At 35.8% G+C, this 22,828-nt stretch overlaps 1 protein-coding gene across 6 annotated transcripts in view; it reads left to right on the top strand.

The window, feature by feature from the left end:
• Window positions 1-22,828, top strand: part of PAPOLA (poly(A) polymerase alpha) — a 44,071-nt gene that overhangs the window by 18,544 nt on the left and 2,699 nt on the right. For 2 of the 6 annotated variants that reach the window (XM_048305642.1, XM_048305637.1), the window contains exons 10-21: window positions 1,445-1,517; window positions 2,983-3,103; window positions 3,988-4,072; window positions 8,555-8,608; window positions 9,384-9,503; window positions 10,964-11,073; window positions 13,791-13,912; window positions 14,901-15,043; window positions 16,316-16,413; window positions 18,894-19,114; window positions 19,465-19,530; window positions 21,144-21,218. In XM_048305642.1, the coding sequence (XP_048161599.1) occupies window positions 1,445-1,517; window positions 2,983-3,103; window positions 3,988-4,072; window positions 8,555-8,608; window positions 9,384-9,503; window positions 10,964-11,073; window positions 13,791-13,912; window positions 14,901-15,043; window positions 16,316-16,413; window positions 18,894-19,114; window positions 19,465-19,530; window positions 21,144-21,218 (1,288 nt within the window). Of the gene's footprint in view, window positions 1-1,444; window positions 1,518-2,982; window positions 3,104-3,987; window positions 4,073-8,554; window positions 8,609-9,383; window positions 9,504-10,963; window positions 11,074-13,790; window positions 13,913-14,900; window positions 15,044-16,312; window positions 16,414-18,893; window positions 19,115-19,464; window positions 19,531-21,143; window positions 21,219-22,828 lie in introns of all 6 variants that reach the window. The other 4 variants (XM_048305641.1, XM_048305638.1, XM_048305643.1 and 1 more) reach the window with 3 other exon arrangements.

Below are 22,828 nucleotides of genomic sequence, written 5' to 3'. Positions count from 1 at the left end.
TTAAACTAAAATAAAATTGTTTGTAGACACTAAATTTTAGTCCTGTTTTTATGGTACCATTTTCAGCTGTTACCAGATTAAGTTAAATTAGAAGCATTGTTCTTGCCACCAGAAAGTTGTCAGCTTAGTTTTTCAATAAGTCATCCAACATGTCATGTTTTTAAAGTATCTGAAGCAAAACCACCCAGTTCTTAATTAAAATTTTCTCAAGTATTTTTTGTAACTCAACAATACTCTTCAGATAAAATACTTTGATAGTAGAAAATAATAGCAGATAGCCCAAAATTTAAAGTTTTAATATTCAGATACTGGGATAATGGATAAAGGAGGTATGCCAGTATCTGGTTTAGGCACATAGCTTAAATGCAATTTAAGAGAGCCAGTGGCAAAAATATGGGTTTTAATCTTGTCAGTGTGGAGTGGTAGGTGTTTCAGAATTACATGCTATTTCGTGCTCTTGAGCTAGTTAGCTCAGAAAGATGGTTTGAATAACTCTGATGGGGACATTCCAAGTAAATTTAGAACAAATGGGACAAAAGTGAACTTTGCAGATTACAAATGAATACTGTTTTTCTTGAAAGACCGTGTCTGGATACCTTTATTCTTCATGAGACACTGACAGATTTTAAGCATCATTTACCAAGGTGTTGCTTTACTTCAAGTATAGTGTCTTTTCTTCTTAATGTGAAGATAATTTGCACACTTTCACTGCCTTGCGTTCATAGGCTTTCTAGCCTCCTTGAGGTATGTAGTGTTTAGTAATATTTTGCCACACTAAGCTAATAGAGGGGAATTGATTGCAATCTCTGTTTAATGTGTTTCTTGGACTTCTCTCCATCTTGTACATGCATAGCGTAGGAGCATTAATGTACAAATTCCAACAGATTAACCAACTTCTGCTCGTTATAGGAAGATAACTTTTATTCGGGGGGGGTAAGATGACTTGAAGAACAAGAGTTACATTTTAGTGTTTCATTCAGCAAGGTTTCTTTCTCTCTTGATTATAATTTTCTTTTAATACATATGGTTTGTAATGATGCTATATGGTGTAATTGTGCTAGCTATTTGTTCTGTAGTTTGTCCATGAAACAGCTAGCTTGAAGATGGACCCAATGTCAGTCTTCACAGAGAAATTTCTCTTTGATTGATATATTTCAGGAATAATTTAGAGGGGTTTAAATTAATTACCTGAACCAGTGATTATAAACCTCCAAGACTACAGAAAATTCCTTGTTCTGATGCCCTGGAGAAGCTAATTGGAGTTATATTGTAGTTCAGCAATACACCTTATTTAAACAACCCCAGTTAAACCAGCCTAGTCTTGAGGAAATGGTGCTTTACCTTGAGAGCAGAGTTAAGAAGGATTGCATTCAAAAGTATTGTTTGTTGAACGTACATGGTTGTATCCAACAGTCTTATTCAGTGCTACAATCTTTTTGAACAGGGAATGGCCAAATCCAGTGCTATTGAAACAGCCAGAAGAATGCAATCTTAATTTGCCTGTATGGGACCCAAGGGTTAGTGTGTTATTTTTTCCCCTCTAAGTCACACTGTACAATAAATCTGGTTGCTTAAAAATTCCTAGGTGAACTTCATTTTGGGTTTATTGAACTTAATGTTGTGGTGTTGTAGCTTCATAAGTAACTTCTAATCTCCTGAGAATAGAACAAAGTTACCCTAATTTTTTGAATTGATGGCTTGAAGCACACTTGCTGAACAATGTACTTTTTCTCCCAATTTTTGCAGTAAGTGATCTTAATAAAAATTCGGTGTGAATAGTTACATGTCTAAAGCAATGCATTTTTTGAAAATTGCTAATCTTAAAATGGTTTGCTTATGATTTAAAGCCTATTACTTTTGCAAGTATCTTGAATTCACTTCAGTGCAAGTCACAGCTGGGTAGGCTTGGTTCCATATAGTTGTAGTAAAGTGTCTTTTCATCTTGCACCAAAGAAGATCATAACTTGAAGTCTTTTAGTTGTTTTGTATATTGTTTATAATGTTTAATCTCCGTCTTTGTAGCACTTACATTAAGGACACTGGACATTAATGTCCTTCGGGGAGTCAGTGAAACATCTTGCAGCAGATGCATGGCTCCCATTGTGTGCTTTCAGTAGGGCATAATATGAGTGTGCTCAATGCTATTTTGTCAATCATAGAACAGTTGATATTCAACTAATCTTTATTTTGATGAATAGCATAAGCTTCAGAGGTTGAGTTGTATTTCCTTTTGTACTTCAAATCTGTTTTTTCTGATTGACAAAAGTTCACATTTAAATATGTGAAACAGTTGAAAACGTGTTCTTGAGTCTGTTATTCCTGAGACAGGAGGTTTGAGGTCAGTGTGTGACGGGAACTGTCTGTTTTGTAGCAGCTAATCAAAGTGGGTTAAGGTAAAGGCAGGGGTTTATCTTTTATTTACCTTCTACAAGATTGTTACCCTAATAATATTTTAATGTATTTTGCGTGTGTACGTTGTGTCCCTTCTTTTTTGTTACCCTGTCTGCTGTTAAATAAAAGTACGTTAATGCAAGTGATGCTTCTGTCAGGTTGCATAGAGCCTCTTTTCTTAAAATGGCTCTTAGTTTTCAGTAGTGTTACAGAAATAAAGTATAAAATACCTTTCGCAAAGTCTGAAGACAGTCATTCTGCAGAAGGTGCTTATATGGTGATGAGGTGGCCTTGGTTTCATGTGATCACAAACTAATTTCTATTAAAGAGGGAAATTGTTCTGTTTGGTTGGCATTTCTGGATTTAGAAATGCCTGCAGCTTCATCTTGATGTGCTGACAGGTTACAGCCCTCCCACATCACTGTCATTCAGAAAGATGTTCTTTGTTCTGTTTTCTAAACTTTTTCTGAACTCGGTCTACAAACTAAGGTCTCTTAGAACTTAAGACTTGGTTGTAGTAAAAGGAGAAATCCAGATCTGTTAACTGATGTGTGTGCTTGAAGAAAACTGATTGGCTGTTGTTATATGTAGGTAAACCCCAGTGATAGGTACCATCTTATGCCTATAATTACACCAGCATACCCACAGCAGAACTCTACGTACAATGTGTCCGTTTCCACACGGATGGTCATGGTTGAGGAATTTAAGCAAGGTAAGTATTATCTTATGCTCTCTATATAAATGTTTTCAAACAGATTTAAAATAGTTTCATTGCAGGTATGCTGTGAAGGGGGAGGTGGGTGGATGTTAAAAAGCTTGTTGAGGCAAGACTTCTGAGGGAGGTAGAACTTGGCCTGTTACACTTAATGTTGCTTAACACTGCGAATTTAGTAGATACTTCTGCAGGTCTGTCCTTCACTCTTAGAAACTGAGGGTAGTGAAATAGAATGCCTTGTGCTCTGAAAATTAGAACTAATGCTATAATTTTATTTTAGTGGCTTAGATTGTGTCATGATAAATGAAAGATTAGCAATAGTAGTTCCACTTGATGCCTGTTTCTAGGCCTAGTCAAGGCAGTGTACTCTCTTGAAGATGAGTCCTCTGGATTTATCCAAATAATGTACTTGAATAATTATAGCAGATAAGAGAAGTTGTTATCAAAGCAAGAAATAGACTTGATGCAGGGAGCAACTACAAGTAGCTTTCTCAGATAGAGCAGTACCTTGTTGTCTCACTGTTTCTTTTCCTTGTAAAATGCCTTGCACAAGAGGTGATTCCAACTGAATGGTTACTGTGGCATATGCAAAAAACTAAGTGGAGCTATGTTACAACACAGAGTAAAAATTTGTGCAATAATCTGATAAATTAACATACATTTCTACACAGATGTAGGTTTTTTAAAAATTACTATTTGTTTAATGAAGGACCAATTAAAGTATGACTGAATTATAAATCTTGTTTATAAATTGCTGTGGATTTGAAGGGAGGAAATAATTTGTAGTAGTCTTTGCTAAGTTAATAAACTGTCTTTACTCTGGATACTAAACTGTATTTTTAAAAAAAAAGTTTAAATTTTTTTTTTTTTTTATAATTTAGGTCTTGCTATCACAGATGAAATTTTGCTGAGTAAGGCAGAGTGGTCCAAACTTTTTGAAGCTCCAAACTTCTTTCAGAAGTACAAGTATGTATTTTATGGCATGGCAGAATATTTTAAGTTTATCAGTTGAACTACCTAATAATGCTCTGTAGCACAGGATCATAAATATACATACATTAGATGTCCAAAAAATGTTTTGTTAGGATTTTTCTATAGAGTGGGAGAGTGAATGCACTACTGTCCTTTCTCTTAGAAAGTGAATAATCTCCTCAGGTACTTTGTTGTGTCTTAAACCTGTATTTCAGGTACCTTTTAGTCCCTGAGCAGATATTTAGAATGTCACCAGTTAACTCTGAACTGGTATGCTACCAGTAACATTGAAGACGTGTCATCTGGTTTGACTAATAGAAATGATCTTTAGTGCTGTCAGTAAGCATTCTAAAAATGGGTCTTCCCAGGAAAAAAGATGTTGAAAGAACTTATTCTGAAGGTCAATATTTAAAATGAATAAGTACTTGAAACTGTATGTTTTCTTCTGTCAATACAGTCAACAGTTTACTCTGATAATAAAACATACTTTTGCAATTGTGTTGGCTAACTACCAGCTGTACCAGTTATTACTAGATTTTTTTCATTAAAGCTTAAGGCTCTTGGATCTTTATTAACTTATACCTAGCTTTTCTAATTTTGTAATGTCTCTGAGGGAAGTACTGAAATTCACACTTCACACTTTTAGGGTTTCTAGTAATATGCTTGTGGGGCAGAAGCTTGTTAAATGTATACGGACTTGCTGAAAGTTGTATTTTTACAATAAATATGGATTATTAAAATATGGACTACATCTTCTTTGCCCTCAGTTGAAATTGGAGACCCATTTTTCTTGAATCAAGATCAAATATATATTACACATGTTTGTGTTGGGTGGTTGGTTGGTTTTGTACTAATCTAAACAAGATTGAAATATACAGTTCCCCCATTAAAAGAGACTGATGACCTTCATAATGTGTCTGTGTTTTGTTTCTATACTTTTTGCATGATAAAAGCTTTAAAACATTTGGACGGCTTTTGTTGTTCCTTGGAGCTTAAGATTGAAAACATTTAAAAGAACATTATTAAATTATATTATTATTTGAAGTAAAATTGGGCTGCAGACAAATCAGTTCTGTTGAAGAGGTTTCTAGTACATTTTCTTTGTTTCTTTCAAAAATAGGAAGCATTTAATGTCATTTGAAATAATCTCCATTTTAATGTAGGTTTTTTTGTGTACCAGCTTTAGCCATTTTACCAGTTGCTGAGCAAGAGAAGCTTTCATTGCTACATTATATACCCAGGTTTTCTGTTTTGCACATGATGTCTTTGCTCTAATTTTATTTTTTTAACTGTGGAATGGTATTATGGAGCCTGCTTTAATTTAAATTACCCAGGATTTCCTCTGTTTTCCCTTAGTAGATTAATTTTAAAATTTTGGTTAGTAGCCTTTACAAAGTAAATAATTGTATGCAGTCATCTGTATGCAGTAAACGTGGCTCTCTTGGTCAGATCTCCATCTGAAAGCTAGATGTATTGAAGTTTTTTTTCCCTCTTCACTTTCTTCTCCTGTATAAATTGTAGATGCCTTGGCATGTTCTGCTGAATTCATAGCAGTGTGTAATGCTGTTATTCTCAGATAAGAGAATGTCTGATCCTTGCTCTGAGACAAACATTTCTTTTTATCTGAAAATTTAGCTTCAGTAATCTATCACTCTCAATGGCAATTAGTTGCTAAATATCTACTGTTCATAAGCACTTTTGACTTGCTGTCTATGTTTAAAATAAACCTTAATGATGTGTGACTAACGAAATCTAGAGGCTACTGCATACCTGCGTGGTAGGAGCAGATTAGAAATTAAGAAAATTAGGAAATCTGCTTTTAGTTACTTATTTTTTTTCTTACTTTGTAAATGTCAGCAATTACTTGGAGATAGGGAGTTACAACATGTATTATCTGCCCTTCGTGTAGATTTACATTTTTCAAAAGGGGAGGGAAGCAGTGACAAGGAACATACAGGTACGGTGTTTTACAGGGAAGTGACAAGAATTTCAAGTGGATATGAGTCTGAAGTGTTGCATGAGAAATGAAATGGTTGTAGCTTAAGACCAAGAGAGCAGTGTTTTGAGAGAAATAGCACTCATTTAATAAGCTCTAGCATATTCTATGTCATTAGAAGAGAAAATTCTGCTAAATAAGTAGAATATAAATACACCTTTTTAAAAGGTCTCTTGGCTTCATAAGACTTTAAAGTACTGGATATAAGTATACTTCCTGGACATACAATAAAGAAAAATCAAAATTAACATGTTCAGGTGTTCTCAGTTGGTTTTGGGGTGTCTTTTTTTTTTTAATTTTTGGTGTGTTTTGGTTTTTTTTGTTTGGTTGGGTTTTGTTAGTTTCTTTGGTGGGGGGTTTTTTGTTGTTGTTTTTTTGTTTTGTTTTCCCCAGAAAGTAATATGACTCTAATTTGGGTGGGTTTTTTTAGAAATACTTGTGTTAATGATGTATTACAATTCCATACTATCTACATTAGGTTATTTTTGTGAAAAGAATGCTGAAAGGCAGACAGTGAGAAAACTTTCAAGCCCCCAAACAGAACTCCAAACCAATATACTTCAGAATAATACCGAGTCTAAAAGTCACCATTGAGATGTAGAAGCTTAAGCTAGGACCGTTTTTTCTTTATAATGAAGTGATAGATACTTCTGAGTTACACATGTGCTTTGTGATAAAATTATGACTGAGGCACTGATAACACATCTTGTCTTCGCAAAATTTAGCAGTGAGACCTTGGACTTTTAAAATATCTTAATTTTTAACGCTATTTAATTTTATTGAAAATTGTAGTAGGAAGTTTCTAGTGAATAATTCCCTCTCAGTGCTAACAGCTGGTGAGTGGGGAGAAATTGGATCCTTTACTTTTTTCTTTTTCAGCAAACACTACCTGAGCAAAAATAGTTAATCATTACTTTTTTTTGCATAAATTAGGCTTAGGGTTTTTTCCTAGGTGTTTACCAGCTACTTGAGGCTTTTAGACATAAACAAATTACTTTTTTTTTTTTTTTAAATGATTCTTAAGAAGTCTGTTTCAAAGAGCTGCTTTTAATAAGTAATTGGAAAATTGATTTTTTCAAATATTTGCACGTTGAGATTTGTCTTTTTCGATTCGGACATGGTTAAAAATAACAAAAAGCTTAAGCATTGTAGTTTCTTCTGAATGAAACATTCTGCAAGTGTGCGATGTGTGTGGTGTAGGAATCTTACTGAAAGTGTAGTACTCCTTAGAATAAACCAACATTAGTAATGTCTCATACAGAGTTAAAGGACCCTTTTTATCTTTTTCCATAAGATTTTTCTGTGAAGCAGTCAATACTGCCAAGATGCAGAATGAATAGGTTATTTAATCTCTTTTTATTCAGAACAAGGGAGAAGTTTCTCCAAATGTCTCCGTTGCAGTTCTCTTGTTTCATTGACATTCTCTGACTGAAATCAGAGGACTGTAGTATTTTCGTTCTTGCCACCTAGAGATAAGTACAGAAACATGTAGCTGCTAATTTGATCTGTTGATTTGTATTTGCTGTTGCAATTTGAAGGCCTGTGGCACCAGAGGACTGCACCAGGGTTTTCCAGCATCATTGACCTTGCTTTCCTTTCTATGAGGTATATGCTAGGGTATCTCGTGTTAGTACTGTTCTTTAAATCCTGCTCTGAAGGTACCTAAACATGCCATATCAGTATAGAGTAGTGTGGCTTTGGATGACTTAGGATGTTAAAGACGTCCCAGCTAAGATTCTGAAAAACCTGTCTGTAAGCATGTGAGATTGCCTCAGCTCCCTCATTCGGAACTCAAGTTAAAACTAATCTTTTCCCATTCTGCTGTCCTTGGGCTTTTTTGTTTAAAATACCATTCTTGTTTTGTATACTGTCTCTTTGAAATCTGCTTATAGTGGGTATACACTGAATATCCTTGAAATATAATTGAGAGGTTAAGAACTATCATCAGAGGAAACATTCGTTATGAAATTTCAGATAAGTGTCTTCAGAGAATTCCAAAATTGAGATACAAATTTTTTTAACTGTATTTCATAGTGTTATTTTGGATTTTGAACAAATGCATGTGTGCTAACCACTCTTCTCACTATTCAGAAATAATGTTGCAACTAAGACAGATGACATGTAAAGGTAGTAGTGAACAACTGTTTTTTCTTGATTCATAGTCAGTTAAATCCCTGATCTCATCAGGTATTGAAATATTTCAACCAATGCTACATTCCTAACCTTTTATTAAGGTTATTGGTATTACAGTGGAGTTGCAAATGGCCCTAAACTCCAAAATGTTTTGAAGTCTGTTAGTCACACACTTGGGACATAGCCCCTATTTCTACGTAACAAAACTTAATTTAACGTAGGATATATACTTAAGCTAATAATCTGTATTTTACAATGTAGAATTTACTGCAAAGTTTTAATATTAAGGTTTGAATGTCTAGTTTTAGAAATATATATAGAATAGCATATTGTCTTTATCTCCAAAGGCATTATATTGTACTTCTAGCAAGTGCACCGACAGAAAAACAGCGACTAGAATGGTGAGTAATCCTTGATAATCCAAGAACCAAATCAAAACAAAAAAACCTCCCCACCAAACATCAAAAACAACAACCTCCCTTCCCTCCCCGCCACCAACCTTGGACACGAGGGAGTATCTAGTGTATCAGGTGTCTTCTTAATGAAAGAAAGTGGAGCTTCAGTGTTTCAAAATTAAATGGAAAAAGATCGTAGAGTTTTGAAAAAAAAAGATGAAAAACTAGAGAGTAAAGGCTGTTGCTTGAATTTTTCCTTAACAGCACTGTCAGGTTTACTTTACAAATGCCTTGTGCACTTTTTTTAATAAGCAGTGTGAGGAGGTATGTTTTCAGTCACTTGAAATGCTGTTTCTCAAAACAAAAATTCCCCTTTCCCATGTTTCTGATCTCTCTTATTAGTGAAATTTTAAGGTTGGCAGGTATTGGGAATTTCTTCACCTCTAAAATTCATCATCTGAGGCCAAAAGAATATTGGATAAATATGTGGTGGCTCCTTCTGACTGCCTTTTACTTGGTGTGTAATGTCTTGTATTTAATTCCATTTGTAAAATCAGGCCACAGAGAGAGCTGCAGGGCATTCTTAAGCTTCCCTTGTGTCAGTTTTTGTAACGCCTTAACTGAAATAATTGATCTGAATTAATCTGGCGTGCACTAATTCATTTGTAGTCTCAAGTATTAATATAAGGAGAATGTTGAGGATTTTATCCTGATATATGATGTTAGATACTTCTATTATTTCCTGTTAATGAGATCTTGTTAATAAATGACATTTATGCAGGGTGGGCTTGGTGGAATCAAAAATCCGTATTCTAGTTGGAAACCTGGAGAAGAATGAATTCATTACACTGGCTCATGTGAATCCACAGTCATTCCCAGCACCCAAGGAGAATCCTGACAAGTAAGCAAACCCATTTTCTTCATTAAATAGGGAGAAGCTAACTAAAATACAATTTCATTAATAAATAAATGGACATTTTTGTAGAATCTTAAAAGGATTAATTTTTAATGACAGCACCTAAAGGCAAACAAACAATGTTCAGCTCTTCTTAAGTACTATTTGTGAAATTAGGTACTCTTTAATTCTTTATAAAAATGTTTCTGAATCAGAAAATAAGGGGAAGTGTATTTTTGTTAGTAACGGTATTAATTGCATGATTTCTTGCCAACCTGTATAAGTTACTGCTACTTAGTTGATGCTGGCTTAATTGTGAGGAGGCACTGAGAATCTGGGAGAACATCAGGCACTGTAGAATGGAGCTCTTGAGTAACCAAGTTAATTTAATTTTACAGAATTTAGCAGTTGGGATGAATATCACTGAAATCATAATAACTGTTAGAATTTGTCAGGTTTTGGAAACAGTGGAGAGAATATAAAGTACTTCAGATTGCTGAGGATTTTAAATGTTTTTTGTCTCCTTCCTCTGCTACTCCTTTCTCCCCCACTCAAAACAGTGATTGCAGGTGTGTGGGGGCTGAAAACTCTTTTAAGACTTTATTTTGAGATAGCATTGTAATTAATTTGTAAGGAATCGTATTTTTGTGTGAAGTGTGAGAATGGGGGAGAAATTCGTCTTTACTGGGATATGTGAAAAGCCCTGTTATCCTTGCACAGAGCCTTTTCCACACATTAACTGCTTTAGGTACAGTATGGTGCTACTTTTTTTTTTTTAGAGGTTATGTAATTGTTGTATGCATGTTCTGAGTAAAATTGGAAGGAAGCAGGCAGTAGCACTTTAGCATCATTTTAGCAGGTGGATACAGCTACAACTGCCTGCATAATCAGAGGCTTCAATTAGCTCTTATTTCAGAGGACTTGATGCAGGCAACGCTTGCAGGAAAGTTTGTCTTCCCAGTGTATACAAAGGACATTCTTTCACCTTCCCATGTGAAGGGGAGCTGTCAAAGGGAGGTTTTTAACTGAAACCTGCAGTTTGTGTTCAGTTACAGCTAAGAAGTTTGAGTGTTGAAGACACATTTAGGTTGCGAAATGGAAGTTGCTTAGTTGGAGAATAGATTCTAATTACTTTCGGTGCCTTTATAGTTGCTATGGCTAGTTGAGAGCTGGTTACTCTCATGCTAGTAGCTACATGAGAGGATCTGTATGGGAGCACAATTGGATGGAGTAATCTACTGATGATCTTAGTTCATTTGCTGGAGGTAGATGTGTAGTGTTTAATGACTTTTATATTATGAATGAAAAGGGAATGTTGTTAGTCAGCTTTGGTTTTTGCTTTTGTATGTCTAGTTTCCCATTGCTACAGGAGTGAAAATGTATAACTGTTGTTACTGCAGCAAATAACTTATTAAGTTAGTTAATACTGTCAGTATTACATGACTGTTTTATACAACATTTTCCAGGGAAGAATACCGTACGATGTGGGTGATTGGGTTGGTGTTTAAGAAAACAGAAAACTCTGAAAATTTAAGTGTTGATCTTACCTACGACATTCAGTCTTTTACAGACACAGGTGAGTTTTGCTTTCTAGGTGTTCTGGTATTAATAAACTTTTTCTAGGTGTTCTGGTATTAATAAACTTGTTGAAGCTTTTGTCTTTGCTCAAAATATAGTCTTTATTCATAATGCTCATATTAGTAGTAGAATTGTATCTACACAGGGGGATTCAGCCAAGGAGTTCGGGGTTTTATTTAATGAAACACATTTTCAATGAGTTTTAATGCTTCTAAACACTTCAGACTAATGACTTTCAGGTTGTTCTCATTAAAAGTGATAAAAATTATACACACATCTTGCAGATCTCACTAAAAGTGTGGTACATTATTTTGTAATCTTTATTAAACAGATGAATTAGTTATCATATGCAAACTAGCAAGCATAACCTCAAAAATTTACAGTACAGTTTAAATATTTTTGTTACTTGGGGAAGCTAAATTTATCAGTGGATGACAAAATGTCTTTTATTCCATGGTGTTTCATGCTAGATAATTGATGCAGTAACTTTTACTTTCATGTCCAACACTCAGTGTAAGAGAGCTTTTTGGCTTTCTGATGCTTACTTTTTGATTCACAAAAATAACTTAGTACACACATAAGAAATTTTATAAGCAAAGAATTGGTAACAGCTGAGGAGTGTGACTCCAGAGTGTCAGGAACAGTAGCTTTGACAGATTTATCTAATACATTTGCTTTAATTTTTTTTTTTAAACAACAGTTGAGACTCAAGTATTCTGTGTTTACAGAGTTGAAGGATTAGGTTCAAGTGTTACCTAATGCAGCCCTGATCTCTGAATTTCTAAGACTCAGTAAGTTTGAGGAAGCAAGGGAATTGGACACCTTGACACCCCTCTGCCTCACACCTTTGAATGCAATAAATATATAGGTATATTTATAAATCATGCCAAGGTTTCAAAGTGCTTTCTTGCTGTATATATCTGCAGAGGGGCATTTCTTTCTTGAGAGGTGAAATATTTCTTGTAATTATTAGTGGTGAAGGAGAAACTATAGCAACTATAGGAACATCATTCTAATTTTTGAGAATTTAGAAAAGACAGTACCTTGGCTGCTGCTTTGAAGGAGTGCAGGAATTCAGAAGTTAGAGTTTCTCAGGTCTTTTATTGTTTATAAACAGATATTTCAGTAGTATACTTGTCAGACATTTTTGTATGAAAACACTAAAACTTGCACTTACAATTTTGAATGTGATTTATTTGCACTATATTCCTGAAGTTTGTCTAAATAGATGCACTTATAAGTGGAGTAGCGTTTCATCAAGATCCTTATAAACTGTGGTGCAGAGTTTTTGATTTGTGAATACACTTCCAGAAGTAACCATCTAGTAAGCAATTTCTCTTTGTGTGTTATGGGTTTTTTGGTAATCTGAAATTAATATAGGTCTGTCTTCATTGTTTTTAATCCATCCTAAAGACTTCTTTGCCCTGTCTTTTGGAATAGACCCTAAGATTTTATCAAAAGTAACTAAGCATTTTTCAGGATGAAATTAAAGAATAGCTTCCTTTTTTAGCAGGAGCAAGGGGAGGAAGAGAGACATGAAGAGTGATCTAGGTTTTCCTAGTTTCTTGGAAACTTTGATAAGACCTAATGTCAGGAATGATTTAACCATGTCTGGTTTCGCTGAGCATGCTTCTACCTTAGCTGTCACCTGTATAATTTTTTACAAAGAGGCTTTATGAGCTTCTTCCATACCAAGAAGTAGAGCAGTATTCTCTTTAATACTCAGTATTCATTGAACTCTTTGTGTGCCTCACTCTTAACACCTTTTTAATTGCATGTTCACAGCCTATTCAGTGAGATTCCTTAATGTTGTTCGGTAGACAGTGAATAAGGGAGCTACCTCTTGAGTTTTTGTACTTAAGATCTACAGAACCATTTTTTATTCATACATCTGCCCCAGCTTTTGTTTAATGTTGTAGAGACAGTCAGTGTGAATTAGCAGGCTTTTCATTTTTACCTGGCTTTACTTGAACTCAGAATCCTGGGTTCCAGTGCAGTTCTTGTACGAGCGCTTACCATGTTGACTTACCAGAAGCAGATGTTCTGAGGTGAAGAGAAATAACTCGTTATAGTACACAAAATTAAAAGAAACAAAAACCAACCAAACAAACCCACCAAAACAACTGTACAAAATTTTTTAAAAAACCGAAAACATACCGAAGCAAGAAAAAAGCCCAACAAAACAGAAAAAACCCAAACATAAATTACTTTTATATAAAAATGTAATGGTGCATGAGTTGTCACGGTAATTTTACTGCATTAGGTGGCACATGAGCACTTAGCTCCTGATTTAAAACCCATTTGTTGCAGGAGCTGTGTAAATAAAATCACCTGTGAAGAAAATAATTTGATGTAAATACTGTAATTCTTTGTGAGAAAATTTTATTTCTGTCTTTAGTCCCTTTGAGAAAAAAACGAACAAGTTGCTTCAGAGCTCTTACAGTTAAAACTTGTTAAAAATAAACTTGTTAAAAACTGTGTGCTTGCAAGACATTTTTCTTGAAAAACAGGTCACCTGTTTCCAAACCAATGTTTGTGTTTGTACTATCAGTGCTAGTGTGGTAGGCAGTTCCCCTTCTTCCTCCAGTGCAAGGAAACATTATTCTTGTTCTTGAGGGTAATAAGTGCTCTGAAATGCAAATTGTCTCTGCCTGGGCAAGTAAGTGGACTTTGCAAAATGCTTCAGTATGTCTTAATGTTACTCTAATTGTGTAGTTTATAGGCAAGCAATAAACAGCAAGATGTTTGAGATGGATATGAAGATTGCTGCAAGGCATGTGAAACGTAAGCAACTTCACCAACTACTACCTAATCACGTGCTTCAGAAAAAGAAAAAGGTAAACTTCACTAATATTTGAGAGCAATGAAAATGCAGTTGCTCTCAAATTTTTGATTTTTAGGTTTACTAATCAAAGAATTAAAATCACATTTTGAGATCTTAATTTTACCTGCAATATGATCTCATTTGAGTGTAGCAGTATTATTAGGTGCACTAGATATAATACTAGATTTTTGAGAACATCAACAATGTGGATAGTATCTTCTTGTCTGGCTGAATAGTTTACCTGTGTGGCCTATGGTATGGCCTGTGTGGAGAATGGTAGCATTAGTTTTTAATTAAGATGCTTCATTGGATTGTTTAATTTTAGTGGAGTCAGGAAGAAGGGGTGGAACTTTGAATTGAACAATTCAGTCTGTTTCAAAATCCCTGCTGCTTTGTATTACCTTAATTTGAGAGCAATACGGGTTTGCTTGGGTTTTTTAATAGCTAAACCACTGTTACATATTCTGTTTTAACTGTAGCTGAATAACATGCTTTATTTCTATAGCTGTTTTATATTGAATGCTGTTTTCAGGACTAGAAAGTCTTTATTGACACCAAGTGTAGATCTGCTTCAGAGAGCAATGTAAATATTAAGTAATACATCTCTCTAAGTAGTAGTACTATGTCAGAAAAGGGTCTTTCTTCTCCATGGACTGAGTTCAAATCCTCTTTAAATTCTTTTTATGTACATCAGTTGCTTTAAAGTTAATGAAAGTATTTATAAGCCCACCAAACCAAAGAAATTTGAAATAAAGCTGAAAATATAATCATTAAATACATTAACAGTTTGGTTTTGAACGTGATTGGTTCAGACAAATCTGTAGCAGAGTTGTGAACATGAAAATGTAAATGCTTGTAGTGGGAGGATAGTGGATTATTTACATGTAAAAGGATTTGAAAATTGTCCATTAAAGTTTGCATTTTGAAATAACTTTAATTTCTGTTGATTTTTAGACCTTTAATTAGACTAACAGAGTTTTCCTTTGCCTTGTGGCTTGCAGCACTCAACAGAAGGGATCAGGTTGACTGCTCTGAATGACAGCAGCCTAGACTTGTCTATGGACAGTGATAACAGCACGTCTGTGCCTTCGCCTACCAGTGCTATGAAGACGAGTCCGTTGAACAGTTCCGGAAGTTCTCAGGGGTAATGAAGACTTTCAGTCTTGTTGCTGCTCTCTCTTCCTGAATTACTTGTGTTAAATACATGGCAAATACTGCATGCATGAGATAGCTACTGTTACCAAGGTGGGAATGTTCCAAATTGGATGGAGATTGTAGGCACTCTTATTTCCAGTTTGAGCACTAGAGTGAAATTTCGGGAATAGGGAGCATGGGACTGAACTTGAGATGAGGAGTTCTAAAGTTGGATAAAAATGCTTAGAAGAACACTATACGAAAACCTGGGTCCTGCAGTAAGGAGGGTGTGATAGGTAGTGAGCAAGTAGTTGTGAGGGTGAGTAAGTAATTTTTTGAGTTTTGGATCCAAGTGTGAGACAGTAGAGAGGTTTAGATTTTCTGTCTGGGAAATCAGTAGTGCTACTGCTGTTACTGATGATACCTATGCAAATTAAGCTTAGGAACATAATTTCCCCTCTTAGTTTCAAAGTGTACATAGTAGAGTTTTCTTAATACTAACTTTCTGTATTAAGTCTTTTCCTACCTTGACTCCAGTTTGCCCCAGTAAATGAGTTTAGTCCTTTCTTTGAAGAGTCTCATGTTCATCTCTTTGATACATATAGAAGTTATCATCAATCTCCTATAGTTCAGCAGTATTACACATATATTATAGGGCATTGTATAGGACTAAATACTTGACTTAGTCCTTTTGACAAGTGTTCTTTTAGTTATTCTACCTTGGTAAATGATTAACAGTAGTGGATACCACTATCTGTGCTATTGAAATGAGTCTGTGATACCTAGGATATCACAGGTGAAGTGGAAATTGATATTAGACACATACTGCTTCCCAACTTCCTGAAGATTAAAAGAGGATCATTTTTGTGGTTGGTCACTTGAAGCCCCAGACCTTTGCTTGGGATGATTGGTTTTGTTTCATCCTTCAGTAAATAGTTGCTATATTTTCCCCTGCACATTATTTGGGTGGACACTGCCTTAATTTTTGCCTGTCTTTTAAGCACAAATGAGATAAAAATAAAATGAGACCTTTTCCTGGTCTCAAAAACTGTCATTGAGTGATTTAAATTTAATATTTGATATAGCTTCCATTGCTTGAGTTTGATAGCAGATTGCCAGTGCTCATTTTTACCTTTTTACTGACATAAGTTCTGCTCTGTAATGTAGGTAAAATACCAGCTGTGGTTAGTGGTCACACATACGATGTGATGAAAGGCAGATCATGTAGCACCATAGCTTTACTAATGTTTTCAGTGGTCCAAAATTTTTCTCTTTTTAGCAGAAGCAGTCCTGCGCCAGCTGTAACAGCAGCATCTGTGACCAACACACAGGCTTCTGAAGTCACTGTGCCACAAATAAATTCCAGTGAAAGCTCAGGGGGTAAGGAAAATGGCATAGCATATTGTTTCTGTTGAATTTTTTAATGTTTATAAGGCAGTTTTTCTTCCAGTTTGAGTCTTCTAGTCTTTACTTAACACATGCTGTAATGTATTCTCCTTGATATGCATAGTTCAATAATTTCTTTAGGATTCAGAAAATCATAGAGGAATATTTGTGCTGTGATGTTTATTTCTTTTAGGGATTTATATTTGCCATTCACAATAGCAGTAGTGTTCCAATGACCTAATGCAGGTCTATAGTTTGTTTGGCTAAATGAGGAAAAAACTATCTGAAGCTGGAAGAACAATATTTATATTTCTTTTTAATTCATTATGTAGTTAAACTCAAGGTGGTTCTGTACTGTCTGTATGTAGTCTGTGCTCCCATGTTCCCGCTCCTTGTGCTTCATGAAATTGATTCTAGGAATGAAAAAGACTCAGATGTAAGCAGAAACACGTTCCTTACTGCTGTCTGTTCAGATGTGTCCCACCATGTGTGCTAACTTTATCCTCCATTTTTCTGCAAGAAAAAGTACACTTTACTTAAAAGTAATTAAAAAATTTGACTCTCTAGTCAAAGAATAAAAGCATCTGGTGAAAATGTTCTCTTAGAGTCAGCTACTCTTCTTTTTTGATGGAGCTTTAGCTGTGTGCAAGGAGCAAATCAGAAATAGATGGAAAAGGGGAGTGACTGGTTAGCCTTTCAAAATGAAATCTCTCATTTCACTCTTGACGTGTGGCATGGTTTAGTCTTACTTCTCTCTGATTTTTATCGTGTCACAGGTGCATCAGTGTGAGTAAGTTTGTCCATGAGCACTTAATGGAGCTTAAATGGCATGACTGGTTTTTGGATTTGGAAGCATATCAGAAGTTGTTCATTCTTATATTTTGGTTAATCAAAATGTTAATCATCTGATAGTTGTTAATGAAAAATTTCCTCAATGTATTTTTTCTCATCTTGGAGCATCTCCCTATGTGCGCTTATTGGTTTGAGGTAGGCAATTGATGAGATAGAGCTTTGTCATATGCAGCATTTTTCAAAAGGATGTATATAATATCAATTCTTTATTTGATGCTCTGTGACGACTTCGTATTTGTCACTGCATAATCTAAGCCTGAGAAGTGATAAACTTCATTTTTGAGTGAAAAAGGGAATATCAGATTGCTCTTGGATTTAAGGCAGTCTTGGCAATGCATACATATGGCTGAGTACGGAAGCAGTAGAACTTCAGGTACCACAAATAATACAGCTGTATTAGTAGAGAGCTCTGCCTGGGCTCATGTAGCCTGCCTCAAGCAGGGTTAATCAGGCTAAGCAGAGTGTCATTGCCATGGCTACCCTGTGTCTGGTACAGGACTTCTTTCTCAGAATCATAGAACGTTAAGGGCTTGGAATGGACCTAAAAGGTCATCTAATCTCAACCCCTCCTGTCGTGGGCAGGGACACCTCCCACTAGACCAGTTTGTTCAAGGCCTTAGCTAACCTGGCCTTGAACACTGTCAGGGTTGAGGCATCCAGAACTTCCCTGGACAACCTGTTCCAGTGTCTCACCACCCTCTCGGTAAAGAATTTCTTCCTAATACCTAATCTAGACATCCCCTCTTTTAGTTTGTACCCATTACTCTTGGTCCTATCACTACAGTTCCTGACAAAGAACCCCTCTTTGGCTTCCCTGTAGGTCCCCTTCAGATACTGGAAGGTTGCTGTGAGTTCTCCATGCAGCCTTCTCTTCTCCAGACTGACCAGCCCAAACTTTCTCAGCCTGTCTCTGTAGGGGAGGTGCTCCAGTCCTCATATCAACTTCGTGACCTCCTCTGGACTTGCTCCAACAGTTTTGTGTCCTTCTTAGATTGGGGACACCAGAACTGTACGCAGCACTCCAGGTGGGGTCTCACAAGAGCAGAGTAGAGGGAAAAATCCCCTCCCTCAACCTGCTACCCACACTCCTTTGGATGCAACCCAGGCCATGGTTGGGTTGGCTTTTGGTGCTGCATGAGCACATTGCCAGCTCACATTGGGTTTTTCATCAACTACCACCCCCAAGTCTTTCTCCTCAGGGCTGCTCTCAGTCACTTCTCTGCCCAGCCTGTGGGTGTGCCTGGGATTGCCTCAACCCAGGCATAGGACTTTGCACTCTCTTTATTGAATTTCATGAGGTTTGCACTGACCCACCTGCTCAGCCTGTCCAGGTTCCTCTGGATGGCATCCCATCCCTCCAGTGTGTCAAGTGCACCACACAGCCTGGTGTCATCAGTGAACTTGCTGAGGGTGTACCCAAGTTCAAGAATGAGCTTGAAAATAAACTGCAGTGTATGCACACCTGCTGTTCCAAATATGATGCTTACACCATTAACTGTACCACTTCCTTGATGCCTGCTTGATGTCAGGGGTTTTGATTAGAGACCAAAAATACCAGTGATTGAACTGAAATGATTGTGTCGACTCCTCTTGTTGAAGGTCTTTAAATTATTTGTCCATAGGTACTTCAAATGAAAGCATTCCTCAAACTGCCACACAACCAGCCATTTCTCCACCACCAAAGCCTACCATCTCTAGAATTGTTCCCTCAGCGTATCTATTAAATCCATCACCAAGAAGTTCAGGAAATGTTGCAACAAAAATGCCTAGCCCTGTCGCAGCAGTGAAAAGGACATCTTCTCCCCATAAAGAAGAGTCTCCTAAGAAAATTAAAATTGAAGAGGTATTTGAGATTTTGAGATCATACCATAGCAATGTTCAAAACTTTGAATATTCATTTCACCCAGAGTGCTGATTCTCATATTCCAAGTTTCAGATATTTCCTAATCTGATTGCATTGCTGCTTGATGTTTTCAGCTTGCCAAGTGTCTTTTATTTTGTTGATACTCATCACATGACACACAAATGCTTAGAATCTAAATTCTTGTCTTAAAAGTAATTATTTTGGTAAGCCTATATTATGCTAGGTCTTACAGCTAATTCTGTCCTTATAAACACTTCGACCTTATTTTCTTGTTGATTTTTTAAAAATATGTTTTATGATTTGTGATAGTTTCTGTGTTTGCTTTTCAGCAGGATGAAATAAGTGAAGATACTAGCTGTATAGATTTGAATGAACATGAAAAAATGGAAACTAAGGTATCTATGCCTAGACTATGTGTATATTAATTGGGACTCTTCCTTGTGAAAATTACTGTGTTTCTCTCTAGGAATGACTAAGAGTGTGTCTAGATATAGACTCTCCAGTAAAGATATCAAAATGATATGTTATTTTTTTAATGTTTATATCAGTATTATTGATGAATTGCAGTCCATTGCCTGCTGCCATGCTAAGTTGAGCCTGGATCCAAAGTCACATAGGACTGTCATTTCTTTGCTGGTCATTCATGGTGAAAAAATTAGTCGTCATATTTATATTTCAGGTTGTTAAATTAGATCAGGGATGTGTTAATATGCAGTGTTTTGCCTGATCCCAAACCTTATGTATGTTAATAAGGGAAAGAACAATTGTCCTATGTATTCTACTGGGAGTTTGCATGTTGGGCGGAGAATCCTAAAGCCAGCTACCTTGTTAGCTTTTTAGATAAAAAAATTTCAAGTGATGGTAAGTAAATCTTCTCTGGCAGTGAAATTACTGTGTGAAGTTGCAGCATACTCTTTGAGGACTTTGGAGATTCAATGTGGTCCTCCACTATCTTGTAATTTAGCAGACAATTTTTCTGCTTAGTGGTGAACAGAAAGGTGACAGACTCTTTTTAGCCATATGATAGCAGCTCTCCACTTGGGATTTTGCAGTTTTTATGGGCACATTCTGTTGTCTCTGGAATACTCTGGAAATTACGCTTATGCTTAAAAGTAAGTTCATTGGTTTATAGCTTCAATGCCCTGTAGAGAGGAATTGTATCTTATTGGGCAGTCGCCTTGAAATATCTCTGAACTTAAGATAGGTGAGGGCAGAAATACATGTAAGCACTTAATCCTTGCTTCAAAAATAGATCCACTGGATATAGATCATTATAAAAGACATAGATAATCCTGTTAGTTTTTATTGGCAGTCTCCTCTAAGTCTTTGTCCTTAATATTTATGGAAAGAAATGGTGGAATTAAATTTCTTAAATTAACAAAAACATAGGTTTTCTTCCACTGAAATGCATGGCTTTTTTTAGGGTATGGTTACTAAATGGTACAATTTGAACTAGCAGACTGTTTTTATTAAAATGAGAATGTGCCATTGTCCTGCTTTAGTCCTGTAGTCCCACTGTTGTACCTGAAAATTAGTCTCTGACACTCATCTATTCATTTAAAAAGCTGATTCAACCCATTAAAGCAGCAGGAAACCTTTTGTGGCAGAATGGCAAAAGCTGTGGAAAAGCAGTTAAATTTTTAAACAAATTCTGTAGCTTTTCACATGGTCTTCCTTGATAATACACTCTTTGTCTTTAGTGAGTTGAATGATATGTAATGTGTTGCTATAGGATTCTGTATAAAAGGTGTTAATCGGTTAAACAAGTGACAACTGAGAAGTGATGTAGCTTGTGTTGATGTCAAATCCCTAATAAGTGAAACATTCTCCAGTGTGGTGGTTCCTCCAATATAAAAGGAAGGGTGTCAATGCAGCAAGCACCAATGCTTGCGTTTTTCTTTTGCTGTTTTCTTTTGCACAATATAAAGCATTCTGGAGTTCTAGGAGTTCTATATAAGTAGCTCATTGGAAGTGGGTGTAACTGTGGTGATGTTTTTGGTTTTTTCAGGAGCAAATTGAGACAGAAGTGAATGTTAATTCTCAAACAGAAACTCTTCAGACAACTTCTCTGCAAGCTCCTCAGGTACTGTTTTTAAAAGCAATACTGCCGTGCATGTGTGTATATGCTAATCTGTGGTGAAAGCATTGAAACTGAAATGAGTCCAGACGTTAAAAATAAATGTATAATTTTAAATATAAATCCATTGTATGGAAAACTACTTGTTGTTACTGTCACAATTTTTGTGTTTTAGATGGTCATTGATCTTATTGAATGTGCATTGTAGCTAAACATGTATGGCTTGCCATACAAACTGACCGAAGCTGGATTCGCTCTTCTGAATTGTGCCTTCAAAGTAAGGGGTTCAGTTTATTCCTTTGTGCTTTGCACATCACAGAATAATCCTTTCTAACAAGGAAACAAATGCTTTAAATAGCTGCTGCTCAAAGATATCCACGTAGAGGTTGAGGATGTAAACTGAAATGTAACTTCAGATTCTAATATTTGGTACAAGAGAGAAGTTGCAAGCTTGTCGCTCCTTAGCCAGCTTGTTTTAGCAGTGTAAAGTCCTTTGGAAAACAGTAAGAATTCTATGCCATTCACTTAAATTTTTGTTTTTAATATTTTAACAACTTTTAGAGAGCACATCTGTGTCTTACTAGCATTTTTAAGCTTCTCCTAGTGCTCTGTTGATTCAAGTATCATCATCAAAAAGTATTTTATGCACACTTGAATCATTAAAGTATGTGTAGTAAATGTGTTGGTTGAAAATGGAGATTGTTGCAGTAGTGATAATGGTATTTCTTACTGGAGATTTTGAACTGTATGAGCAGTACTGAATAAAGATAACAAAATTGTTTGGCAAAAACTGTAGATGCTACATGGACTTCCTAAACTGCTTCAGGGAGGTTTTTAGATCATTTAGTAAGTACACCAATTTTATTTCATCTGTTGTTGAGGGGGGATTATATAAAGCTTTGTAGCTTTTTTACAGATTATGTAGTTGTTACTTTAGCAAAAGTAGTCTGGAAACTACAAAAGGATGGTGAGCCTCTTCTGTCATTTTTTGGTGTTCTTGTTGGCTTTGTTTAAAACACTGCCCATGTTGCAGAAAATAGAAACATGTCAAACAGCAGATCGGCACCAACCAGGGGGTTACTCGGGGCAGGGGTGATGCGAGGTTCAGAGCTATTTTGTCCTGGGTTCTTGCTGCTTTGTGCTTTGCTACTGCATCAGTCAGTGTTTACTTGATTGATTTATTTTTAATAAAGCAGCAATTAAGAGCAATAATTTTAATGCAGTTTTCCACCTGTATCAAATGTACCTTGTATAAATTTTTAATATTTATAACGTAAGAAAAAATTTTATGATAAATGATGTGAAGTACTGCATAATAACTGGCTTATTGGGATGGCAAATCATGTGCCATAGTGGAAGTGCTTAAAAAAAAAAAAGCCAACCCACCCCAATCTTAGAGGCTTATAAGTCAAGTGAGATATTAATGAATCTCACTGAATCTTGAATGTGTTTCTTTTCTGTGTTTTCCTTTTGTTTGCTTTAGATGTCATTTTGCTGAATGGTATTTAAGTCTTTTAAGTGAGAAAAAAGTGTTCAGGTTCTTGTCAAGGTGGAATTCTTAACACATTCATACAGTACCTTTTTAGAGTTTGTTATACCTTTTTCATGCAAATCTG

The sequence above is a fragment of the Corvus hawaiiensis genome, chromosome 6 (assembly GCF_020740725.1).
Source record: "Corvus hawaiiensis isolate bCorHaw1 chromosome 6, bCorHaw1.pri.cur, whole genome shotgun sequence".
Lineage (NCBI taxonomy): Eukaryota > Metazoa > Chordata > Aves > Passeriformes > Corvidae > Corvus > Corvus hawaiiensis.
The sequence above is the reverse complement of the archived record's forward strand: the minus strand, read 5'-3'. Positions and strand labels throughout refer to the sequence as shown.